The 24,882-nt window shown below is 39.3% G+C and overlaps 2 protein-coding genes across 2 annotated transcripts in view; one reads left to right on the forward strand and one right to left on the reverse strand.

Moving 5' to 3' along the window:
- poc1a (POC1 centriolar protein A) overlaps positions 1-24,669 on the reverse strand; it is a 37,849-nt gene extending 13,180 nt beyond the window's left edge. The window contains exons 1-9 of the mRNA XM_041035085.1: positions 24,489-24,669; positions 21,099-21,183; positions 20,772-20,943; positions 20,461-20,640; positions 20,109-20,216; positions 19,445-19,560; positions 17,715-17,848; positions 12,958-13,026; positions 12,559-12,708 (exon numbers count right to left, since the gene is read on the reverse strand). Of these exons, the coding sequence (XP_040891019.1) occupies positions 12,559-12,708; positions 12,958-13,026; positions 17,715-17,848; positions 19,445-19,560; positions 20,109-20,216; positions 20,461-20,640; positions 20,772-20,943; positions 21,099-21,183; positions 24,489-24,503 (1,029 nt within the window). The 5' untranslated portion in view covers positions 24,504-24,669. The remainder of the gene's footprint in view (positions 1-12,558; positions 12,709-12,957; positions 13,027-17,714; positions 17,849-19,444; positions 19,561-20,108; positions 20,217-20,460; positions 20,641-20,771; positions 20,944-21,098; positions 21,184-24,488) is intronic.
- Positions 22,630-23,443, forward strand: b9d2 (B9 domain containing 2). Its single transcript, XM_041035086.1, has one exon. The coding sequence runs from the start codon at positions 22,756-22,758 to the stop codon at positions 23,281-23,283; it is 528 nt and encodes a 175-aa protein (XP_040891020.1). The 5' UTR covers positions 22,630-22,755; the 3' UTR covers positions 23,284-23,443.
- Positions 24,670-24,882: the final 213 nt, after the last annotated feature.

Consider the following 24,882-nt stretch of genomic DNA (forward strand, 5'->3'; position numbering starts at 1 on the left):
ACACACACACACACACACACACACACACACACACACACACACACACACACACACACACACACACACACACACACACACACACAGAGTCTGCCTGTGTTGTGATTAATTCAATGAGACATAAACACATGAAGGTCAGTGACCACATCTCTCCATCACCATGTGACTAAACTCTGTGTGCACACATCTATAGGTTTCTCCATATTTCTGTCCACGTCTGCAGACCTGTCTGGTTGTGAAGACTGGGGTATGTGTGGGTTGTGTGTGTGCGCATCTGTTCCAAGACAACATCTCTTCTGCATCTCAGCGATGGAGACAACAACTGTTTTACTCATCACCACACAACAGGAAAGCTATTCACACTCAGCTAAACACGTTCAAGACTGCAGTGTCAAACCGTGCTGTTCCTAAATGAAGCCAGATGAGCAGAGTTGTCAGCTGTCGCCTGGCTTGAGACATTTGCCGCTGACAGAGGTAATACATACTTTTACAATAAAAAGGGCAATGGTTCCCAGCAGTCATGTACAATGCACTATGGAGTGTTCCTTGATAGGTTGTATTACCTTTTTTATTTTTTTAAATGATGCTTTTTGAGTTCTGAAGAAAACATGACAATAAACAGAGAACATACTCTGTTTTTTTGAAAATGTTTGATATGTCACTAAATGTGACATTCCTTGACTGAAACTGTAACATGACCAGCAAATGAAGTCTAAAATTGTAGCCTTTAGATATGGCAAGAAAGCGACAAAGAATAAAACAAATAATAAAGAGATTGGCTGTAGAAAGGCCAACTCTGCAAGAAAGTGTAATATGTGAAAATGAGATCCCAGGGCCAGAATCAATTGCATGCTGGGAAAGTAAATGGCAGAAGAGGAACTCATTTGCCCTTAAATATGTTGCCGCCAAATTGCAGTTGGTTTGGCACCCAGTATGGTCTCAGATGAGTTATTTCTAATAAAGAGTAAAGGAACTGTCCAGTTACTCAGTGTGTTTTTTCAAAATCAAACATGCTGTCAAAATCAAAATGTACCTGCTACATTGTACACATCAGTTTGTGCAGCTGTCACCTCAGTCACAGATGTTTTACCAGGCATTGAGACTCTATTATTTCCAGAGGAGCTTGTCTCTGTGCTTGTATACTGAGAGATTTTGCATGCACTGAAAAAGACACCTTCTCCAACTGACATTACTGCTTCCACTCATATTGTCCAACCTTAAATTCTCATTATTACACTAATATAACTGGATCAACTTTTCACCTTATCTCCTTTATTTAAATTATATTTCATGCTAAAACAGTTTACATTTTAGTTTTGTGAAAAACTTTTACATTAAGTCAACAAAGCAGAGTAATCTTTCAGACATTCAGCAAAACTGAATTCAACAGGTGGGGATTATCAAGTGCAGACTGACAAATAACGCACCGTAATGGCTGCATGAAATGGATATTCCTTCAGTGCCACGGTTCACAACAGAGAATAATACAATAATACACATCTGACAGAACTGTGTAGTCACAATATCAAAATACTGCCACAAATGATTTCACTGAAGGTTACATAAAAATATATATTTAAAGTATAAATTATATCATCATCAGTTATTGCCCAGAAGCTCCAGGAGGACCATTCCACATTGTAATTAACTTGTGAGCCTGATAAATAAATTAAGCACAGTATCTGTAGATTTTCTTCTCTTTCTAATTTACCATTCTCATCTTCTGTTGGAGGTTGTACAAAGACAGAGGGGGGGGGAGAGAGAGAGAGGGAGAGAGAGAGGGAGAGAGAGAGAGAGAGAGAGAGAGAGAGAGAGAGAGAGAGAGAGAGAGAGAGAGAGAGAGGAGACAATAGATCAGTTCTGCTGAGCCTACAAGCTCCACCAAGACTGGATTAACTCTTGTTGAGAGTACGACTTATAGCTTTGTATTAAAACAGCTGCTTAAACACACACAGACACCAAGCACCGGTCATACAGAAAGAGGCAAATGTGTAGGCATATGTGCATACATGTATACACTACACACACACACACACACACACACACACACACACACACACACACACACACACACACACACACACACACACACACACATGCACACACACACACACACACACACACACACACACACACACACATGCACGCGCGCGCGCACACACACAACATTCACAGGGTTTTGCTTAGCTAAATCTAAAGTAGTCTGCCTCGGGTTTCTGTTGAAGCTGAGTGAAAACACGGAAATGAGCAGAAAAAGGGTGTGAGGTGCTGCTGAAAACGATGAAAAAAAATGAAGAAAAAATATACAAACAATATTTAAAGCTAAATACTTTCAAATTTACATTTACAATTTTACATTTACATACTGTTTTGTTCACAACTGTTGCTCTCAGTTTTTCACCTTCTACTCATAAAGTTTGATTAAAAAATTCATAGTCATCACTTGTTAGTGAAGTTTTTTTCATTGTATGCTTAACATAACAATCAAAACTGAATTACATTATCATCACTAAATTGTTTGTCTTTCAGCTTAGTCATGAAAAAGTAATCTTTTCTAGCTCTCATGTGCAATTAAGCAGTAAAATGGTTTATATAGTATACCATTATGGGTCTACTTTGCTTTATTACATAGCATCCTTTGCAATGTGACATGTACATAGTGATGTTGATGCTGAAACAATATATTGCTCTGCAAACTCAACAAGTCCTGTAACCTCGTAGTGTTACGTGGAGCCAGGGAAAACCCTGATACGCAAAAGTGTACACACACATACTCACGCAAACACAGCGAACACAGTAACCACCCTCCTAATGAATCACCTGGAGTGGAAAAACCAACAGTGGAAAATTTCCTGAGGCCCAAATTAAACTCTTAGTCTGACACAGTCAGCCATCAATACACCCTGCAAGCTGCATGCAAGCCATTCATCTCGCTGCACACATTCAAACCCACATTCACACACAGAGTAGGTCCCGCACATGAAATTTTCTGAGAATTAAAGCAGGAAAGTGAAGAGAAATGAAACGTGCACAGAGACAGGCACACGTGTAAAACTGAAATTTCTTCTATCCGCTTCAGCAGCTGGCTCCTTCAAGTTCAGCCTCAGTAGGATGAGAGGGGGGGGGTTGTAACTGAACCAAATTAACCTTAAACATGCCTGACACCTAAAAGACAATTAAGAATATTAAGGCAATATAACTGATCTGAGCTGAGGACACTGCAGCTTGAAAAGTCCTCTAATGGTATAACCCTGACAATACAGGAGCAGCAGGATGATGTACTGATAGCTGAAGGGCCGAGTTCAACCTCATGTAACAGCAACCAACTGCCAACATTAGCTTAAATTTCCCTGAATCCATCCTGAAACTCTTCCAGTTCCAGAGGTGCTGTTGTGTTTTTGACCTTTATTGTGTGAACGACGGTGACTGCAATAGTAATAGTAAGAGTGCAAGTCATGCCGTTTACTCATACTGTACTATGTTTTCAGCTGTTCTAGATTATGGACAAAATAACTTTCTCAAGATGGACACTTGCCAAACACAGGTGTAACCAATGACATTAAACATGGCTGCACAAGTAGTTGCACGATTGCCAGGGCTCTAGTGCTGTGCTCGCTGGCTCAATGGCACACCTAAATGTAGCTGGGCCATCATTAATATTATTAGTTAAACCTGTGCTTTGACAAATTCCGATGGCAAATGTCAGTTTGAGAAATTGGTGCTACTGCTACACTTTCATAGGATTTCTTCACTTTCAATTTGAAAGAGTACAATTTTTATTTATTTTAAATTGGAAGAGCAGAAATTCTGTTAATAAAATACATAATAAAAAGTGTCTTTAGCTCAGGTGAAGTACATCTTTTTTTTTTTGCACTGTACAGAAAGTTTTGTTGGCATATGATGTTGATAAAAACATAAAAATAGCTTTTTATGCTCAAATTTAACTAGTTTCTGTCTGCTAGGATTTGAAAATCCTCACGTGACGAAATAGGCAAGACTGCAAGGTCTGTTTTGTACACTGAGATAAATGTCTATGTTTTGCTTTCAATTCATGCTAATCATCCAGACCCGACTTCTACTTTACATTGCACAGATGGCATAGCTGGCGATAACAGATCTTGTTATTCTGTCACAGAGGTCTTTGTATGCGATTTATTGAGTACAGAGTAAAAAGGAAGCTCCAGGCAAGCAAGACAAGTTACAGGTGACTGTTTTCATGTCAGTGTCCACATTCAGTGTCTTCCCATTGGACAATATTTCTGTCTTTGATTAGATAACTGAAAGTAATGGATCAATTATTAAAATAGCCAAAAGTAATGCTAAACAATTGAACCAGTTAGCTTTAAGTAACAGATGGTTGAAATAGTTCAAAGTAATGGATGACTGGTTGTAGCTTTGGCCACTCTGAGTGGCGACAGTATCAATGCAAAGTTAACCAAACCAAACACTGAAAGTTAAATTAAATAAAAAAAAAATACTAAGAGACCCACTATTATCTCTCCACTTTTCTATGTTTAACAGTTTAAAATCAACACAGACTAACACGTTTGGAAAATGACTGGTGGTGTTGATAAATGGGTACTTGAGCTCCTATGACAGAGCTTTGGGGATATCTCCCAGAAAAGGTAGGGAACCACCGGCTTAAAGAATTGATAAGGGGAAGGTTCTTCCCACTAAACCCATTGTATGTGCTCTTCTCTCTCATTTTCCACTTCTCTCGGATAGCTTCTCTCACTCTTTCATCCTTGACTCTTTTGTCTGCCTCCATTTTTCTCCCTGTTTCTACCATCTGATCCTCTTCTCTTTCAATGAGTCTATCTTTAGCGTAAAAAGTATGAAGGGGTGTCTCTAATGGCTTTTAGATTTTATTCCTTCCATTATTCTTCTGCTTCCCATTTGATTTTTTTCTTTTTTGGCTGCAATGTGCTCATGTTGTGTCGCTCGCTCACGTGCTCACCCTGTTTTCCCCACTTTCCCTACCTTTCACTCTCCCTCTCCGATGCTCTCTCGCTCCACTAGACCATTAGTCTCTCTTTAACTACATTGCTATCTTGTCTTCAACGCTCTCCATCCCCTGCTGTCAAACGCATTCATCCCCCGCTGTCAGAACAATACCACCTGCCTTTCCATACCAGCACCTTAAAGATGCACACACGCAGCCACAAACACTTCATAGCTATCATAAACTGCAGTCTACAGCGCAACGCTCTGAGGTCTTAAATACATTCATGCTCCGTGGATTCATTTACTGCTTCCACTGCTATTGAGTCTTTAATTACGGAGAGTGCTGGTAAAGTTTAGCATAGTTACAGCAGCCTATTAGCTCCAGTAAATGATTAAAATAACGGTAAAGCAGATATAAGTTAATACAGCTACTGCAGTCTCAGAACACCCTCCCCACTCTCCAATCCACATCCTAGAGCTGAGCTGAGCGGTGCAGTGGTGTGTGTGTGTATGTGTGTTGAGCTGTAAAGGGAGGCCTGCTGTGAGTGCGCAGCTCATCTGTCTGCACACGTGAGTGGGAGAAAGACCCAGATGTGAAGCTAGAGACAGGAAGGGAGGAGGGGGTAGGGGGTGAGGGTTGGATGGAGGGATTAGGGTGGATGTGATCAGAGAGAGCTGATCACATGCCTGTCAGCAATGGTTGGCACTCACGCGCACACACACACGCACGCACCAATGTATCTATTCTCTCACACCAAAACAGGCAAATAAAGATTTGCTCAGTTCTGTTGAGCAGAGAGAAAGAGAGAGTCTGACTGAACCACACACACACTCTCAATCTTTAGCTGGGGAGACCTCATTTTAAAGCTTGTTTATTGTGTTTAACAAATAGGCCCACACGTTCCTGGTATAGCGCCCATCATTGGCAAATTATCATGGAGCTTCACGTCCAAGTACATTAAAGGATCAGCGCATCAAATTAGCTACTTATGAATTCCCTGTGGATTTGATTCTGAGAGGGCAGCAGACATGGGTGGCCTTTGCCTCTGTATGAATAAACACAGCATTACTGTCTCTTTGGTCAATTTCATCCTAGTGAAATGAATTACAGCCAAAGGCATTATTGTGTAATACTGGATGTTCAGCATAGCGAGAAAAGATGGATTTAACACCTAGATCGCAGCACACAATTTAAACACAGGCTACAGGACTGAAGTCCTGCCTGTGTATCACAAGCCACAGCCAACAATTATCTCATAAAGGAGAATCTTTTGTGGTTTTCTGTCCATATCATAAGCTACACTGGAATCTACTAATGTACTTCTTGAAAAAAAAAATCTTGTCATTTTAAAGATAAAACACTGATTTTACGAGCATACAAATACAACATATCAGTCATCCCATTACCATACTAGCTAAGTATAAAAGTATCAAAATAAATAAGAAAATATGGCCTAGAATTATTTATTATTATATCAAATTCTTTCAGTACTTCCTAGCAGTATATAGCAATGATTTCTAATGATATAACTAATGTAATTAATGTGACCTGGACCCAGATAAGCAGCAGAAAAGGGATGGATGGATAAACCAATAAAAAATGATTAATTCATTAAGGTTTTTTTCTAAACTTGACATTAGCCCCTTACAAGATACTGAGCTTTGTAGTTCTGGAGCTAGCAGTAGTGGCAGTGTTTGCTGCAGGTTTGATGGTGCTGACTGATACTACACAAAAAAGTACATTGAATTAGTTAGTCCTTGTTTTGCTTAACTGACTTTGTTACAAGACAAAGTTTGATTAGGGTTTTTAGACGCTTTTTAAATACACTTTAAGACAAACTTTCAACTTCTAATAATAAGATTGCAGGTTTCTGATATAAAGCGTAATTTTGAGTGTAAACAGGCTGGTAATATGCACAATTATTCATCTCTTTAATTAGCCTACAGTCTGGTATTTGATTGTGTGAGTGGCAGTGGTGTTCCACAACTCCTTTCATGGTTGCTTTCAGCCAAAGAACATCCTGTTTACGATGTTCTGCCTCTCTGAAAATAAGTCAATTTATAACAGCACATTAGATCCACTTTTCCTATATTAGAGTACCTCTCTGTTTTTTCCCCTCCCCCCATAAACTCATAAAACCTTTGAATACTCTTTCCAAGAGAGAAGAAAATGAACACATTTATACGAGCTGGTAGCATTTTTCTCTTCTCTGCTTTCTCTCAGGCGGCACGTGTGTGAGACTTGCGGCAGTTTATGATAGATGAAAGGGCCTATATTAATAATAAATTATGAATGGATAAATTATACATGAAACGGAAAATCTAGGAAGCTGGCACTTCCAGGTGCAGCTGCCATTACAATTTTAACTGTAACAACTGGCACATAACAATTCATAAAAGAGGATGAAAGAAATGTCAACAGGAAATAACGTGGGTTAATGAGGTTAGTGTGTGTGTCTGTGTGCAATCTAACTATCGATAAGTACAGTGTTATTACACATTATTTGAATAGTTCTAGTAATCAGCAGTTATAGTCAAAATATTTATTTGGTATTAGTAGAAGGAAATTAATTTTGTATATCACTCATTTGCTATGTTGTTGATATTAAAGCTCAGTGATCCATTTGCATATGATGCCTCCCACTGAGCAACAAGCTTTCGTGGTAACAGCAACATAACTAATATGAAGCCAACCTAATCATTACAGCCACGTTGCCTTTGCAAACATTTGATGAACTTCAATTTGATATAGAGTTGGAGCTAAACACTTTATTTACATGTAGCTTTTGTATTCATTTTTTTCTATATTCTGCATTCATAATTCATTGTGTTTTGAATGTACTCAGCCTCTGAACTACTTTACATTTATTTTATCCACAATTACCATCACAGGCATGAGACCAGTTCATTGTTTATCAAGATTATGTAATTGTGAAACAGCAGTTTCTGGTACAATACACATTACACACTCTGTACTATAATCCCATGTTTAACCTCCACAGAGAACATATTATCCACTAAACAAACCAGATTATTACAAAACTGTTGTGTTTAAATACAAGAGTAGACGGTTAGCTTCAACACTGCAAAAAGTACCTCAGATCCAGCTAACATTCATTTCCTTTAAATGAAAACACTTCTGCCAATGCAGTGAGATGATTACGCTTATCATCAGCGCAGCCTTCCTTGTCTTTTAGAAATGACTGCCAATATCTTGAGCAAGACAGGATTAACCACCACATCCTCCACCATAAAAGAAATTCTCAATTTATAGAAAACACTGGGCAGTACATCCTATCCTGACAGCGTGTAACTGAGACAAAAGAAAAAATATTAAACCTGGGTCTTATTCTCATAATTGTTATTTTAACTATAATGGTTACTGACACTGAATTTACTAACTCTACTAAACATTTTATTATCTAATTTGCTACTTTGTGTTAACTTTCAGCTCACAGAGACAACTGTCTGAAATGATTTATCTAAAATTGCAATTTATTTAACTTTTCTCCCAATATATATTGTTTTGTTGTAATGTTATTTTTGGTTTCCATGTTTCCAAAATGGCCACAAGACCCAGGTTTAAAAATACAAGAACTCCCCTTTCATTTTCCTTTTTACTTGTCCATGTATGGTCTTGTTTATTTACAACAGTAAAATCTCTTCTGGTTACTGGACATATAAAAACTCTTAACGACTGGGTTTAGGCAGAGTGGTCTTTGATATGGCTGCAACTTAGACCTTTGACTTGTCTTTTTTGATCACCATGCAAGTAATGCTAGCTACATGAGCTAGGCTTAGCTGAGCAGAAAACAACCAAAACAGAAGAGAGAAGACAGAGATCCAACACAAACCCCAGAGTTGAACTGTCTTACATATCATTTCTTAATCAAGCAGATGTGAAGTATTGCTTTTCCATTTGTTCTGAAGCTTCAGACAGCTGTATTTGAAAAACATATTTTCCAAAGAAAGGGTTTAGTACGGTTATACAAGAACCGTAGTTCTCAGAAGGAGAGAATACATTTCACACATTGCACTAATCATCTCTCTCCACATGGTCCGGCTGCCCATTTGATAATCACCCTTTGAGGCAAGTCTGTAATAAAGGCTGTCAAGTGGAAAAGCTATTAAAATCCATTTACAATCCTGTATCACAGCAGCGAGAGAAAAAGACAGAGCCAGACAGAGACAGAGAAGAAAAAGAGCCCCAAAGGGTCTGCCGATGGCATTAAGAAAACAGGTGTTTAAAGGGCACTAAAAGACATGTACTTACACTGTTCACGTTAGTTTTAAGGAGATGTTAGAAATAATAACCCTCACATAGTTAATGCTGCTTAAACACTTGCTTTAAAATCTATTTTGCCTTAATCGGGCCTAAGTGGACGGTGAAAGCTTTGTGATAAATGTGTTGTTTTTTTTTTAATAGTTTGCTAGTTTTCTGCTTTGATAAAGCAAAAAAAAAAAAAAGGTCTGTAGAGGAACATCTAATATTGTTATCTGCCATGGGAACATTTTGGAAATTAACTATCAATGTAACAACATTTTATTGCTGGTATAATGCTTTAGCAACCAAAAAAGTGCATGTGTCGGACAATGAGGCAGACAACAAGCATGATGAGAACTATTGTATTTTAAAAGAAATATACATTTGCTCCTTGTAGTTGAATTTTATGAAATACAACTGGACACAAACATGAGAGCAGCCATTTTGGATTTTGAGGTTCCAGTTCAAATGGAATGTACAATAATATTCATTCCCAGTTTAATGTCATACCACCTCACATTTGTTTATTGTGAGTTAATGACACTTTTCTAGATACCCATTAGTGTGAATACTAAAGGCAGCATCACTGTGGGTGGATTTAAACTTCTAGCAGCGCGATCAATAAGAGAAAGGAGAGACAGGGCAATTGTGTGTGTGTGTGTGTGTGTGTGTGTGTGTGTGTGTGTGTGTGTGTGTGTGTGTGTGTGTGTGTGTGTGTGTGTGAGGACCTTGGCTGTGCCCTTGTTGATGTAAGTAACACTGTATCAGTCAAAGGGGTTGAAATCAAAACCGTTCCATGAGGTTTCCCGGCTAGCCTGTGACGCCTTTGTGTTTGTGTGTGTATATATATGCCTTTCTATTGTTGTGTGGACAAAGTTTAGTTCAGAACTATTGTTGAGGTCATTTCAGCATTGGGAGGACATTTTGGCCAGTCCTGTCAGTGAGTGTCCTCACAACTTTAGACAGACCAAATTCACGTGTGCCTGTGTATTTTAATATTTAAACGTCGCTAAACTATATGTTTTTATATTTTAAGACATATGAGTACTATATATAACATAATATATATACATATACACACACGCACATCTCTAACAGGCTCAAGTCCCATGGAACAGTTACAATCACACACTTAAATGTTTCAGCACAGACAGGGTGAAAACTCGAGTTCATCACTAATTTATCTGCTTTCACTGATTCTGTTCACTGACAGGAGATACCAGCTTAAACTCTCCCAACAGCTAGCAAGTTATTGTAGTTATTGGCTGTAATCCCACCCATCTAAAACTGGCTTTGGATTCAGTTTGAATAGAGATCATGTAAACCCAAAAAAACTGAACACCAGGTTTTATGAAGTGTTCAACCGTAAGTCACATGTTTTTGAAACTGTATGATCATTCAAACTTTCTTGTAAAGTTATAATTTTTAAGTGGATCCACAGAAAGTTCAGCAGTACATTAACTACTCTTTCTTCTTGGACACTTTCACACAGAAGTCAGAAAGGGTGTGGTGGAATCAGTGCAAGTAGAGACTCCTACTGAAAAACAGAGAATGTTGTTTTATTAAATTACTGTCATGAAAATGGAGGAGACGCTGCCGCAAAATGGGCTTTGAAGTCTGGAAGGCTTGATTTCCATCTGAATATTTTTATAGTATAACTGACTTTGGCATTTATTGACTCGCATAATATTATCCAAACCTCTTAGTTGTCAAACTGAATAAGAGCAGTATGATTAAGGATAGTGCAATGTCCTGTGTACCGCAGTGACATTAGGAATAATAACATTAATGTGTTATTAAGTTACAAATGCCTAACATAAAGACACTCAAATGAGATTGTATAAGATAGGGAAAATAAATAAATAAATGAATAAACATGGGCCATTTTGGAAATGACAAATGAGGAGCATCTTAGAATAATGTGCACATTTTCACTGACACCTTTCCTTTGTTTCAGTGCCTCATTTCAGCATGTTATCTAATTGTTAAGACAAAATAATCACAGTAAATTGGATCAATCATACTTCATAATACTTTACTCATTATCATCTACATTTTTAAAACTCACTTACAGCATAGAAATATATATTTATATTTTTTGCATTACATAATATAATAAACCACATTTCTGACCACATTAATATTTCATTTATTTCATGTGGTCAGAAAGATGGTAAAAAAAAAAAATAAAAAACTTCCTCTATATCAAAGTGTAGATGTGGGAATAAAGTAGGTATTTCTTGCCCTGCATGTGAGATATGAATGTAGCTTTGGGCTACACGGCAGACTTCAAAGGAAGGATATGCGTGGAGGAAGTAAGCCAGCCACACTGGCAGCATGAAACACTGAGGGGCATCTGTGTATGTGTCTCTTTATGTTTATTTTTGAGCCACTTGGCACACAGGCATGCAAATGTGTGAACATACTGGTTTCAATTAGTCTCTTTAGTGCTAATGTGAGCACTTATGCACATACTGTAAACATATCTGTGTGTGTACATACCATATCGACCAAACAATGAAATGACCCTTTAACAACATTTTGGAGTCCTCGTGAGAGTTTTGCTTGAGCCACATTCAGGACAAATTTAACATTATAACTCCACTATTAGAAATGTTCTTAAGAATAGTGAAATTATCAGTATGTTGTTCATTTCCTCCTAACTGTTTTGTTATTGTAGACATACACTGAAGTGTCTGGCCTCAGCAGGTTTAAGTGCTACATTAATGGAAATCCTTGGCCCTAAAATCAGAAAATTCAGCCTTGAACATTTGGGGGGAAAAAAACAAAAAGCTAAATCAGCTGAAATATGGGGCATCCTGGTGGCTTCTCTCTGAACCAGTTCGCTAGACATGTTGTCCAACACATCAGAAATCAAAAGTGTTTATTCCAGATGCAAACGGCAGGAAGGCAGCATGAAAGCCAGCCAGCCATCTTAGAGAGCAGGTAGGCAAGACATCTTTTAAAAACAGGAGTACAGGCACACATTTTCAGACAGGCCCCTCCTGGAAGGCATTCATAGTGTTGCACTTCGTAGTTAACATGAAAAGTGCCACAAGCAGTTTTGTAACAAATGGAAAAAAAGAGAACCAGGGAGAGACGTTCAGATCTTTGACTCCGTATTCACCTCCGCACAGCTGACCAGTCAAAGAGTGAAGTGTGTGTGATTGTCGGGTCATTGGCGATGGAAAGTTACAGAAATGGTCGTACACAGACTGGTGTGTTGGTGTTCAGCATAAAAATTAATTTGTGTAAAAGAGAAAAAGGGACGCATGAAATGCTAGATCAAAACGGGACATGAAAGTATGTATGCTGTCAGTTCACTGTGTTTGTCGGCAGCTGTATGAACTTACCTGGCTGCGGAGCACAGACGGGTGCGAGTCAAAGGGGACGTGAGCCGTGGAGCTGGCTGGTGGTGCCTGAATGCTGGAAGTAGTTTTGTGTTGTGGCCTAACAGTGTCACCACACTCACTGCAATCAAAGTTGCTCTTCCACACCATTACCTGTAGGGTGAATAGAAACAGTTGTTTATTCTAAAACAAGGAATGAAATGTGCTACATAAATACAAGTTCTTAATTCCTTTTCAAATGATGTAAATATACACTATCAGTAGGAGGAAGGGACATGATATGGACCTTTGGCAACCAAGAACCAAGCAAGCTGATCAATCTAGTTATATCTCGTTCAACATTTTAGGATCAGTTGGGGGAAAAAAACAAAACAAAACAAAAACAAAAACATCAGTCATCACCTGCTCATCAGAGCCTCCAGATGCAAAGTACTCTCCTGTCCTGGAGAAGGCCACACAGGTCACTGGACCCTGGAGAGAGGGAAAGAGAAACAGAGAGATGTAGAATAGAGGTGATAAAACATTTGAAATGATATCCCAATTCTGCATTATCTTTCTTACAAAGACAAGCATCTTGAAACACTTGTTTCACAGCTGTAAGCTGTTCAGCTTGAAAAGAGAAGCGACGTCATTGTCGGTGCAAACTACTGTGTTCCCAAACACAGTCAACAAATCCCAAGGAACAAAAATACAAGAAGCATGGCCAGATCTATGCTAGAGCAAATCTCATGATGCGGGGCAAAACGAAATGTCTAACTGATGAGTGAAAGCAGGTGTTAAGGTAAAACATACAAGAAAGCAAAGAGTACATAATTTAACAAAATACAGAACACAAAAATAAAACTTAGTATTACAAACACACTCGCTTCAGAAGTCATATATAACATACATTGACAAAACAAGGCCTGCAGAAGATTAAGTGAGGGTTTTTTGTGTTTGTGGATCTAGGAAACACTTACATGTTCTTGGAACAAACTGAATTATGGACTAAATTCATCTATAATCCACTAAGAATTAAACAAGAGGCAGCAACAAAACAGCTGAAACAAAAATGAAATGATAAGCTAATGTAATTATCAAGTGCTGTGGATGTGGAGGTAACATTAACGTTACTTTCAGTCAGCTAGCTTTAGTGTTGCTATCAGGAGGAGTGAGTAAATTTCAGGATTAATGTCGGCGATCCATCTAAATCGTCCTCTGGATGTTCGCTATACTAAGATCACAGTATTGATGTTATCTGACGATACAGATTCTCCTCTCAAACGAAACCCAGAAAATGAATGTGAATGTGAGTGAATCCAGCTTCTGAATGACTCACTGCTCTGCAGTGAACAGCACAGGTAGCTGCATTAATGCGAGGTTAGCAGGAACGGCTGTACCAGATTAAATTAGTGAGAGCGGTTCTGTTCAAACAGACAGTTTGGAAACGCTAACTGGATTTACTGAGGTGAGTCAGTCTGCACTGCTGCAGAGCATAGCGACATGGACACCTTGCGAGAGACACGTGTAACCATGGTAACTGTACAGAAAGATAGCGAGAGCTACAGCCTCAAAATTAATTTAAGACATAAAAAATTAAAACGTGTAATGAAAATGTGACTGACACTGTCACTGACAAAAACTAGACTAAACTACTACTACTACTTTAGTTTTTGTTGAGTAAAACTTAACTTAAACTAACAAAAATGAAGTGACTAAATTTTGACTAAAACTAAAACGTTGGCTAAAATTTTTTGTCAAAAGACAAAAACTAAATAAAAACCATTTGAAACTCCTACAAAAGCTCCCAAATGTTTTGCGTGTGTGGGTGTGTATATGTGTAGGAGGAGGGTGGGTGTGTGGGGCTGTAGCAGAGCAATCAATAACAGAAAGCAGAGACTCAGGTGGGGTGAGGTCACACATGGTCAGAGCCAAAAAGGATCACCTGGGGATGTCAGGAGTTTGGCGTGCCATGCGCGCGTGTGTGGTTGAATATGTGCGCTTGAACCTGCGGCGCAGACAGGATCCAGATTTAAAAACTCAGAAATCACGCTCTCTTTTTTATTTTTTTCAACAAGCTCACAATGCAAAACAGGGTAAACGGTTACAGCCTGAGCCCTCTGACTGTGTTCAAAGAGAAGATGATGGCGAGTGCAGACAAAAGAAGGGGAAAGAAACGGACAGGGACGCTGCTGGGAAGGAAAAAGGAGCTGTGTCCTGTAGCTGGCACCCAGACAGGCTGGTTTGGGTGAGGAATGGTTTCCCAGAAGCACCTGAGAGAAGCAGACAGTGTCACTATGGCAACGCGCCGGCCTGACAGACAGCATGTTCTGTCTCTGCTCTGACTAATGCCTGCTGCCAGGCTGGCACTCGCCATGGCCAGACACACACACACAGATATACACACACACACACGCAGAGGGAGTCTGACAGGGCAATGAACCTAACTGGCACATTTCATGTACTGATAAATGAATAGGGATTACAGAAACCAGACAGGCCCCACATGGCGCTCACCATAAACTTAAGACAGGAAAATGCATGAAATACTGTGTCTTGGTCCATGTTGCTATGATGCTGTAATGATGCAGTTCTGCAATGTTTCTAAAATAATAATTCAAATTTCCACAAAGGTCTCCAGTTGCAGTTTAGAAAGGCGATATCCAGAACAATAACAAAGAGCACCAGTATCACTCTGGTACACTGAATGGGCCATACTCCATACTCTATTCTAGTACTTAAGTTTACTTATGAGAACAACTACTGAGGATAAATGAGACAATCAGCTGATTGATTGATTGATCACTCTATAAATCCATTAATCATTATAATCTGTATTTGTGAGAATTTACTACTCTTAATGGTGATATTTCACTGTAAATTGAATATGTTTTGTTTTGACAGTCTGAAAAACAGATATTTTCAAACTATGTAGCTAAAGTGCCTCATTACACATATGGCCTTAGGTCTCAAAACATGCATTTTGTGTAGTTCTTCATCAAAGTTCTGCCCTTTTCTCCTGCTGTAAACACATATTGCGCTCAACAACATCAGTCCAACCAATAAAATCTGATCACAGATTTTCAGATGTTTACAGTAAAACTCTGCCCTTGTAAAACCCGCAGGTCTACATTTCTCCTTTAACTTGCATGAGTACCAGCAATGTGTGTTGAAAGTTTATATGTGAGCGTAAGCTTGCAACAACAAATCACCAACATCACCAACACCTGTGTGCGCTGACAAACAGTCACACACACAAACACTACATAGACTGACTCCAGGTATGAAATCATGTCTGCTCTTCCTCAGAATGACTTGTTCCACATACACTACCAAAAGACACATCCAATTTAAATGTAAAAGTTATGACAAGCCATATATTTCATTATCATCCACTATTCAGAAAAAGCCTGAATAGTGGAGCAAAATTCAGTGGAATGAATGGACACCATCTTGGTACACTGTCCAGTTTTCTTAAAGGTACCCTGTGTCCACATTCACTGTTTCACACCATGACACACTGTGTGTATCTTCCTCACTCAAAAAAAGATATACAGAGATGAATGCACACACACACATCTGTGCGTATGTAGTGCAAGTGAATGAGACACAAACCGAGCCCACTATTAAAATCATTTTTCCATAGTGCTTCTAAGCATCCACAGGGACATTAACTCCAAAACATGTAGCTGAATAAACGCTCTCAAAGTCTATTTTATTTTGCAATGGCTAATTTCTAAAATCACGTAAAACCTGCCCTTATTGCCCGCCTTATAAGAATCTACAAGCGGGAGCATATAAAGCCGAGGAAAAACAGAAGCATCTGAACTTTTTCATAGGGTCTTTAAAAGCTAAGGTATACTAATGTATTAAGCAGAAGACTTACTTCATAAAAGTTTTGAATCACACTGTGAAAGTAAATTAATAGACAGGGGAGCAGAGAGACAGATTAAGCCAAATTAACATGATTCTATGACAGCCAGGTAAGGTTCTCCTGAGGCTATGTAAACAACACATTTGTCAGATCCAACAGCAAAACACTCCCTCAGAGCCCTGATGTGTTTTCACATACATTACATATATAGAAGGAGACACATAAACACACATAAACCCACATACCCACACCAAACAGATGGGGGTCTCTCCCATCTCTAGCTAAGCAATTGAAGACAATTAACACCCTGTGCACTCCCAGCACCAACAGATCGGTGGAGTCGCCGCTGAGCCAAAAAGAACAACAACAGAAATGGAGACACATTGATGACAAATTTCAAGGTGTGAAGAGAGAAAGGGAAAATAGCTTTTTTTTATCTTGACAAAGAGAAGCACAGGTGACACAGACAAAAAACACTGAACAAGAATGAGACAGGCAACGTGTACAGAGGGACAGATAAACAGACGGACCACATGTGGTACTGGCAAGCCACTGATTTCCTCAACCAGCCAGCAAGCCAGTTCATCAGCTGTTCAAACAAACTGATACAGTCAGTGAGCCGTCCGGCCAGCTAGTCCAGCCGGCCAAAATGTGAGTCCATCAGAAGCAGGAGTAAGAGAGGATGTAGGAGCAAATAAAAAGGGTAAAATTATGGTGGCAACACTAAAACACCCCTAGAACATATGAGGACGCAGAGGGGTGTGTGTTAAAGTCAGAGAAAAAGGACAGGACGGAAACAGAGAGGAGGATGAAGAGAAGAAGAAGAGAAGAGAATCCAGAGGAACGGAGGCAGAAACACAGTTCTGTTTCCTTCCAACAGCCCTGAGATGAGTCATCATGAGTGGGCTGCCCGCTCGCCTGGCAAGTACTAAAATACACCACATACAAAAAAAAACGCTTCAAACGCGCACACACTAGCACACATACACACTTCAGAGAATCAAACATGCACAAAGGAGATGTCAAACACTCTCACATCGCTGTCGACACCAAACTGTCCACACACACACACACACACACACACACACACACACACACACACACACACACACACACACACACACACACACACACACATACATACATACATACACACACATACACACACACACACACACAGGAACAGCAGAGCAGACTACAGACATGAACTATCATGACTGGGTAAACTGCACAGTTAGGCCTGTAGGACATCTAAAAGGTTTGTGTGTGTGTGTGTGTGTTTGTGTGTGTGTGTGTGTGTGTCTACCTGATGTCCATGCAGTGTATACAGTAGCTTGCCCTCTACAAGGTCCAGTATCTTCATGGTGGAATCACTGGATGCAGTGATGAGGAAATTACCCGCCAAGTGGAAAGACAAACTGTTCACCACACCACTGTGGACTGGAAAATACACACACACACACACACACACACACACACATACAGCTTACAACTGACTGAAGTGTATTGTTCTGCAATTTAAGACAAGAAGTTGTAAAAGCACATCAAACTCGATTGTGTTTTGAAGATTTACACAGTTTTCTGCCTGTAAAATAACATGGATTCATTAAACATTATGATAAAATAATGACAATAACAATGATTATAACTATACCTATGACTAAGCCTGCATCTAATGATTTCATCATTATCAGTTCATCTGCTAGTTATCTTCTTGATTAATAGTTTGGTCTATAAAACATGAATGCAGCAACAGTCCAAAACTCAAAAATATCTTGCCCAAGGACACTTCAGCGGGCCAGATGTTTGCTAATACAGTTACCTCAGTCCCACTTCTACACATCACACTGCCCCAGTTGCTGTGTAACTTAAGAATGGATTACCACCAGGTTTACATTAGCACATATCATTACGTCAGGTGTTAGCCTATAGCGAGTAATCAGAACTTCCCCAAGCTTTAAATTATTCTAACATGTGGTGAATGGGTTCTTGATGGAGACCAAATGAGGGCAGTTGGAGACACTGAACAAGCGACATGGTCCCTCTGCTGGCTGCAACATGCTATAACACATATAAGGCATACTGGTATGTCTAGCTGCAAACAGATCCTGAAAAGCTGCAACTGAGGTATGGCTTAGGTTCATGCAAGGATACAGAGAAAGGTAAACACCCCAATAAACACAAAACCAGCTGAATTAACCACCGCAGGCTAAGACAGCTAAAAGACAACAAAACATACTGTACAACACTGACTTCACACATGATCCCTTGAAGTTGCAAAATTTAAAGGCTTTTCTAATAAGGAGGTTTAAACCTTACACTACCCACATATACCTGCTATTGTTTGTGCTTACTAATCATTTCCATGGGTATCTCACAATAACCACGCCGCATTTCAACCACAATTTAACACTTCAGGTGTAATTAACTACAGGAGAGAAGAGGAGGGCAGAGGAGACGAGAGGAAAAGCTTTTATCTTCATACTCAATCTCTTCAGACAGATGTGATTATCCATTATTAGATCTCACAACTTAAATCTGTTTAAGAGTGCTCATTACAACAATCAGACTGAGTAGCAGACTAACAAAAAGGCACCAACATTTGCTTTATTGAATATGCATGAAATCATGAATCTTGATTGCCACTTTAATCACAAGCTTCACAAGCTTTAAAGCTTAATTTTATCTTGCTGTTATTTCAGTTTTTCGTTGTAAACATCAGGTGTATTTTTCATGGAGTTTAAAGGTGATATTATAAGTTTGTACAACCCACTTGTGTTGTTTACATGTGAAATGTTCATTACTACATTAGGTACAAAGCATCAGGACTGGCTAAACTGAGAGCCTTGAAGCAAAAAAAAAAAATAGCAAATGCAAGTCTTCAAGGCTGATGTGGTTTTCATTTATTAAAGCAAATTATAACTTTGCATTAAAGCATCAAATGTGCAATGACTGAATGGAAATTGTGGTTTTGCTGTAGCAGATGATTCACTGCAAACTAAATACTGCCTTATACGTTTTTTGAGGGGTCTTTACCTTGGTAGTGTTGTAGCATCTTATGGGATCGGATGTCCCACACCTTGACAGAGTTGTCAGTACTGGCAGCAGCAATGCAAGTTCCACTGGGATGGAAGTCCACATGGTTTGCATAACTTGGGAGAAAGAAGAAAACCTTATTTCTAAAATATTACTGGGGAACACAAAACAGAAATTTTTGAATGGAATATTTTTTTTACCCAACTTAATTAAATATCAATAACAGTCTACATTGGAGGCTTTTAGTTGATGCTTTAGGAGAAGCTTTTAAAGAGTGAGTAGGTGTTTAGTGCTGTGGTCACTTTAACAAAAGGACACGATTATGGGACCTGTCACCTTTTTTCTGTGTTTGTTGCTGAAACATAAGGGCAAATGGACATCTATTTTCTGACCTTATCTGCTACATTACAAGTCCTGCCACAATTACCAAAAAGCAACTACAATGAAATCATCTAAAATTATTCATATTGCTCATCGTTCACCACACCAAAAACATTACCTACAGCACATAATGCTATAAATCCTATACTTACTTACAAAAATACCAGAAGAAATAACAAAGACTGAGTATGAATTCTGTTCGGTCTCTTCTGGTTACTGCATTTCTTTCTCCCACAGAAATATACACACTTAAAAATGAATTCATCTGGTCTCAAGTGCTCACCCAGCGTGTTCATAGAAAGAATGAATACACTCTCTGCTGTTCTTGTCCCACAGCTTTATAGTCTTATCGTCACTTGACGACACAATCAAACGGTCATCTGGAGAAAACCTGCAAGAAATATATTTTTGTAAATCAAATTTGCATTGTCAAAAATGGCCATGAGCTATATCCAGCTACAGTTTTATTAATGACATGTATTCATTTAAGTTGTCAAACACTTCGGAAATCTATAGTATCTTTGTACAGTATAGGCAAATACAACAAAGAATAGGTCAAAATATCTGCAGCAGCAATTGATATCTGTTTGTGAAAACAGAATGTTTGTGTATGTCTGTATGGTTGCACATCGTACTTAGCACAGCGGACCCAGTTGATGTGTTGGTTAAGAGAGAAGAGAAACTTCTGCCTGTGGACTGTCCACACCTTGATGGTTTTGTCGTCCGAGGCTGTGACCAGAGTCTGTCCGTCACCAGAAAAGTTAATGCTGCGCACGGTAGCCGTGTGAGCCCTGAAAACTGTTGACTCAGCCTTCCTGCACACACAAACACCAATAAAACACTAAAGTTTAAGACTGTATTCAGCAAAACTACCTTGTTTTGTTGCGTTTTTGAGTCAGCATCGTTGTTCTTTGTGGTAGCTTTTTAACTAATAGACAGAACTTACATGCTGGGCACCCAAAGACGAACAGTCTTATCCCTGGAGGCGGAGGCCACCAGGTGGCCAGAGGGAGAAAACTCAACAGACATGACAGCATCTTTGTGCCCATCAAAGCGATACGCTCGCATCTGAGGTTTCATGTTCCAAATCATCACACAGGAGTCCATGGAGCCTGTGGCTGTTGGAGGAGGAGACAGTGTGTTCTGTGAACTAATCTGTACACATCATATATGACCACAGAAAGCGTGCCATTAAAGAAAATTATACAAAATAAAACAAAAACACCAGCGATGCAGATGCCATAGGCAGAGGAAAAAAAGCATTAGTAGTTACCAATCTGTTTCATGTTGCTGCTGAAGTCCACACTTGTCACAGTGTCCCTGTGACCCTTGAAATGTCTCTCTAGGGTTGGATCAGACTACATGGACAAAGAGAAAGAGAGACTGTTTGAAGCACAGACATATTAAAGCCAGAGAACACTACGTTTCAAATCCTACGTGTTTTACGATTGGTTACAAAAAAAAAAATCACCCCGATTAAAACTGCAAATATGCTTCATCTAGACTGTGTGGGTGTGTGATATGATTGACAACAGCCTTTCAACATAAGCAAACAACCCCATAATTGTCATTAATTGCCAAAAACTGATGAGAGTCTCTGGAATGAGTTAAGAGATTGTACAGCTATCTACACTCCGTTTTCAATATAGCTTGTCAACAAGTAATGCAGTGACACTAATAAAATAAACATACTGAAAACTGTCATAAAATCAAAGAATCCAGCTACACAGATCATGTAGCCAACAGTAGTGGGATGGCTGAACAAAGCATGTGTTCACTCAAATACAGGCCTTTTTCATTGAAGGCATTTTGACATGTCACAGCAGGAAAAAACAGCTGTAAATAATAAAATTCTCGATAGATGAATTCCATTGACCGTTTCATTTCCAGGATGGTGGTATTGTTCATGCTGTTTCACTGTCACCCTGTTAAAGCTTACTGGAACACTTGAACAGAACAGAGTTATAGTTATTTGCATCTAACATCTTTCTCGTCAAAATGCCTGCTGTGAAAACTGCCCATTGACTGTTAAACATCTCATTCCAAAATCATGGATATTAGTATGCTATGTCATGACTGCCTCCAATCTTCTGGAGAACAGTTTCACAATATTTTTAACTAATTCATGAAACCAGCCCCAGACAATATCTGCCAAAAGGGGGTTATTTAGCACAGACTTAGTAAGCTGACCAAACGTTATTATATTCCACAATTACTTTTTAATTTTTGGAAATATGTTCTAAGTTCATGAAATAAAAGTTGCACTGTCGTGTAATTTGCTCACAGATCGTCAAACTTTTGCATAATAATGTATAGCAAACTGCCACGGAGTGGCGCTGTTTCGCAGTGTACTTGTTCGTAGACTCCAAAAGCTGTTTACACTTAAGGGAAACCAACAAATTAACATTCAATTTGAGGAGAGCGGTGAAGCTGAATTCAGTAAATTTCAGTGTTTGATTATGAGAAATTAACATGTAGTGATTAAACATTTTGTCTCGCGTCCACAGGTGCTCTATGATAAACGATGCCAAACAAGGACAAGGGTAAACGGGAGGAATTAATACCCTGCATCTAACCTGACAGGCACTGGTTCCGAATATAAGCAACCACCAACAAACTCCATCAGGCAAACTGATTATTTTTCAGATATTTTATTGAGGAAAAAAAACTAATGTGGCACAAGCTGGACGTTGGGTCTTTAAAATCTTTTTTTTTTTTTTAATGCAGCATGTGGAAACAGCCTGACAGGAAGTGATGCCTGAGAACCCAAACTCAGGACAGAAAATCACTATAGAACAGCAGGATGAGTTACCAAGGAGATCCGAGCTGTGGTGCTAATCACAGCTAGCCGTTAAACTAGCCGTCGAACTCGGGGGGGGGAAAACGGACTTTAGGTGCTGGATGTTTTTGTCTAAGGGGACATTTATAACATGGCAGAGCTGCATATTATCGGCCAGATCGTCGGAGCCAGTGGTTTCCCGCAAAACAGCCTATTTTGCAAATGGGGAGTTCACACGGGAGGAGCATGGCGTCTTCTGTCCGGGCTGAAGGAGGGTCAGACCCAGGTGGATATACCCCAAATTGGAGACATGTCGTACTGGTGTCACCCGATTGATCTGCACTACGCGACCAAGGGACTTCAAGGCTGGCCGAAGCTTCACCTCCAAGTGTGGCACCAGGACTCTTTCGGACGCTGTCAGTTGTACGGATACGGGTACTGCCACGTCCCGTCTAGCCCCGGACATCACCGAATAAGCTGTGTGACCTGGAGGCCGCTCGGTTCCTGGCAAGAGCAGTTGGCGCAAATGTTTGTCGGCGGAGGACCCCAGCTCCGCAGCCCGGACCTCATCTACAGCGGGGCGGACAGATACAGGTTGCACACCGAAGCCATGGGGACTGTGGAGCTGGAGCTAGGCGTTATCATCAGGCACTTTGACAAATATGGCGTCGAGAGTTAACATGATGAAATGTAAAGGACTTTAGGAAAATTGTGATGGATTGTATATTGTGCAGGAGAAATATCTTGTTTTTAGCAAAGCTTTGTACTTTTTCCTAAATCGCTTTTGTGTTTTTATATTCTAGATTTATATAAATAAACATAACTGTCGTCTTAACGAAGTTGGTTCCACGTTCATTTCATTTTCCAGAGCAATAAAAATCAGACCACAAAATAACCGAATTAGTACAACTGGATGTTATCTGGGCTATCAGGAAAAATAAAACATTTGAATACAAGTCACCTTGGTCTGTGAGAAATTAATGGGCATGTTTCAGTATTTCCGAGCACATTATTGACAAAAGAACCAGTTAATCGATCAAATAAATCAGCAGGTTAATTGGTAATGAAAATAGCCGTCAGTTGCAGACCTAAACCAGATGATTAATTATCGAATTACCTGAAAAACGCTAAAAATATTCATATAGCGCTTAAGTAAAAAGGATTCTCTGTAATGCAAAGCGCTGCTTAGAAAATGGACATAGTTGACCTAAACTGTGGTCAGCTACACATGCCAGGCTTGAATCAGGTTTCCATTAAAACAAAACTGCTCCGAAAAATAACCCAACATTTACTTTAAAAGTCCCGATTTCAACATAACAACTCCAACTTCACTAGTCTACTCAGCAAAATACCAGTTTTCACAAATTTCCCTCCACCCTACACTGCATATCTTAAACATGGCTGAGAATCATGCCATGGGTGTCTGGATTATTAAAAATCTGAGAGGCAAATAATATACTAAACCTTTAATAACAGCCCGTATATGAGAAAACACGTGGCAGTATAGTAACTCACTTTGACACTGCCACACAAAGTTTACAAAGTTTTTCATATCACAATGGACTGATTTCTATGACAACTGTATTAACTGCTCAGCAGTTTTTAAAATTGCCTCTTCAGTAGAATCAGAGGTGATTAACCTGGGGAAGTTATTCCACCTGTACATAGGACAACACAGGTAAAATTAGCTCCATTTATAGGTCATCCCTTCTTGCACATTGAGCCAAGGCCAGGGTGATTTATGCTCTACAGAAAATCCCCACATTTTAGTAAAAATAATTAATTTCTACAAATAGCTGTTTTCTCCCCACTTGAACTAGTCAACGTGAAAACATGACAAACAAGAAACGAACTTTAGCTCCGTGGCCCAGCAGCTACACTCACCAGTCCCGAAGTCATCTTTCCTGATATTGCAGACAAACACCCGGCGAGAGCGACTTGTTGCTTTTCTGACCGTTACAACCGAAATATAACGGCGCTCAGCTTCAATACAACGACGATATAAGAATAACGAGACCGTCCTGTTAGCTCACCGGCCGGCTAACGTTAGCTTACATCTAGCTGGTAGCTGCTGACAACAACAAAGTTTAGTTTACGCGCCGCGATTGGGCGCTGAGCTTCTTAAAGGGAAAGTTGTGCCCTTAACGTTTGTGTCGACCAAACAATCGATGCTACAGTGATAATAATTTGCAAGTATGTATGGTAAAACAAAACAAAACAAAACAAAAAAAACATTATACATCTAAAAAGCAGGTTAATTAATCTATTAATCTATATA

This window comes from Toxotes jaculatrix, chromosome 3 (genome assembly GCF_017976425.1).
Source record: "Toxotes jaculatrix isolate fToxJac2 chromosome 3, fToxJac2.pri, whole genome shotgun sequence".
NCBI lineage: Eukaryota > Metazoa > Chordata > Actinopteri > Toxotidae > Toxotes > Toxotes jaculatrix.

What these genes read in the sequence shown, in the direction of transcription:
- b9d2 (XM_041035086.1), top strand. Translation starts at nt 22,756, where the DNA reads ATGGCAGAGCTGCATATTATCGGCCAGATCGTCGGAGCCAGTGGTTTC.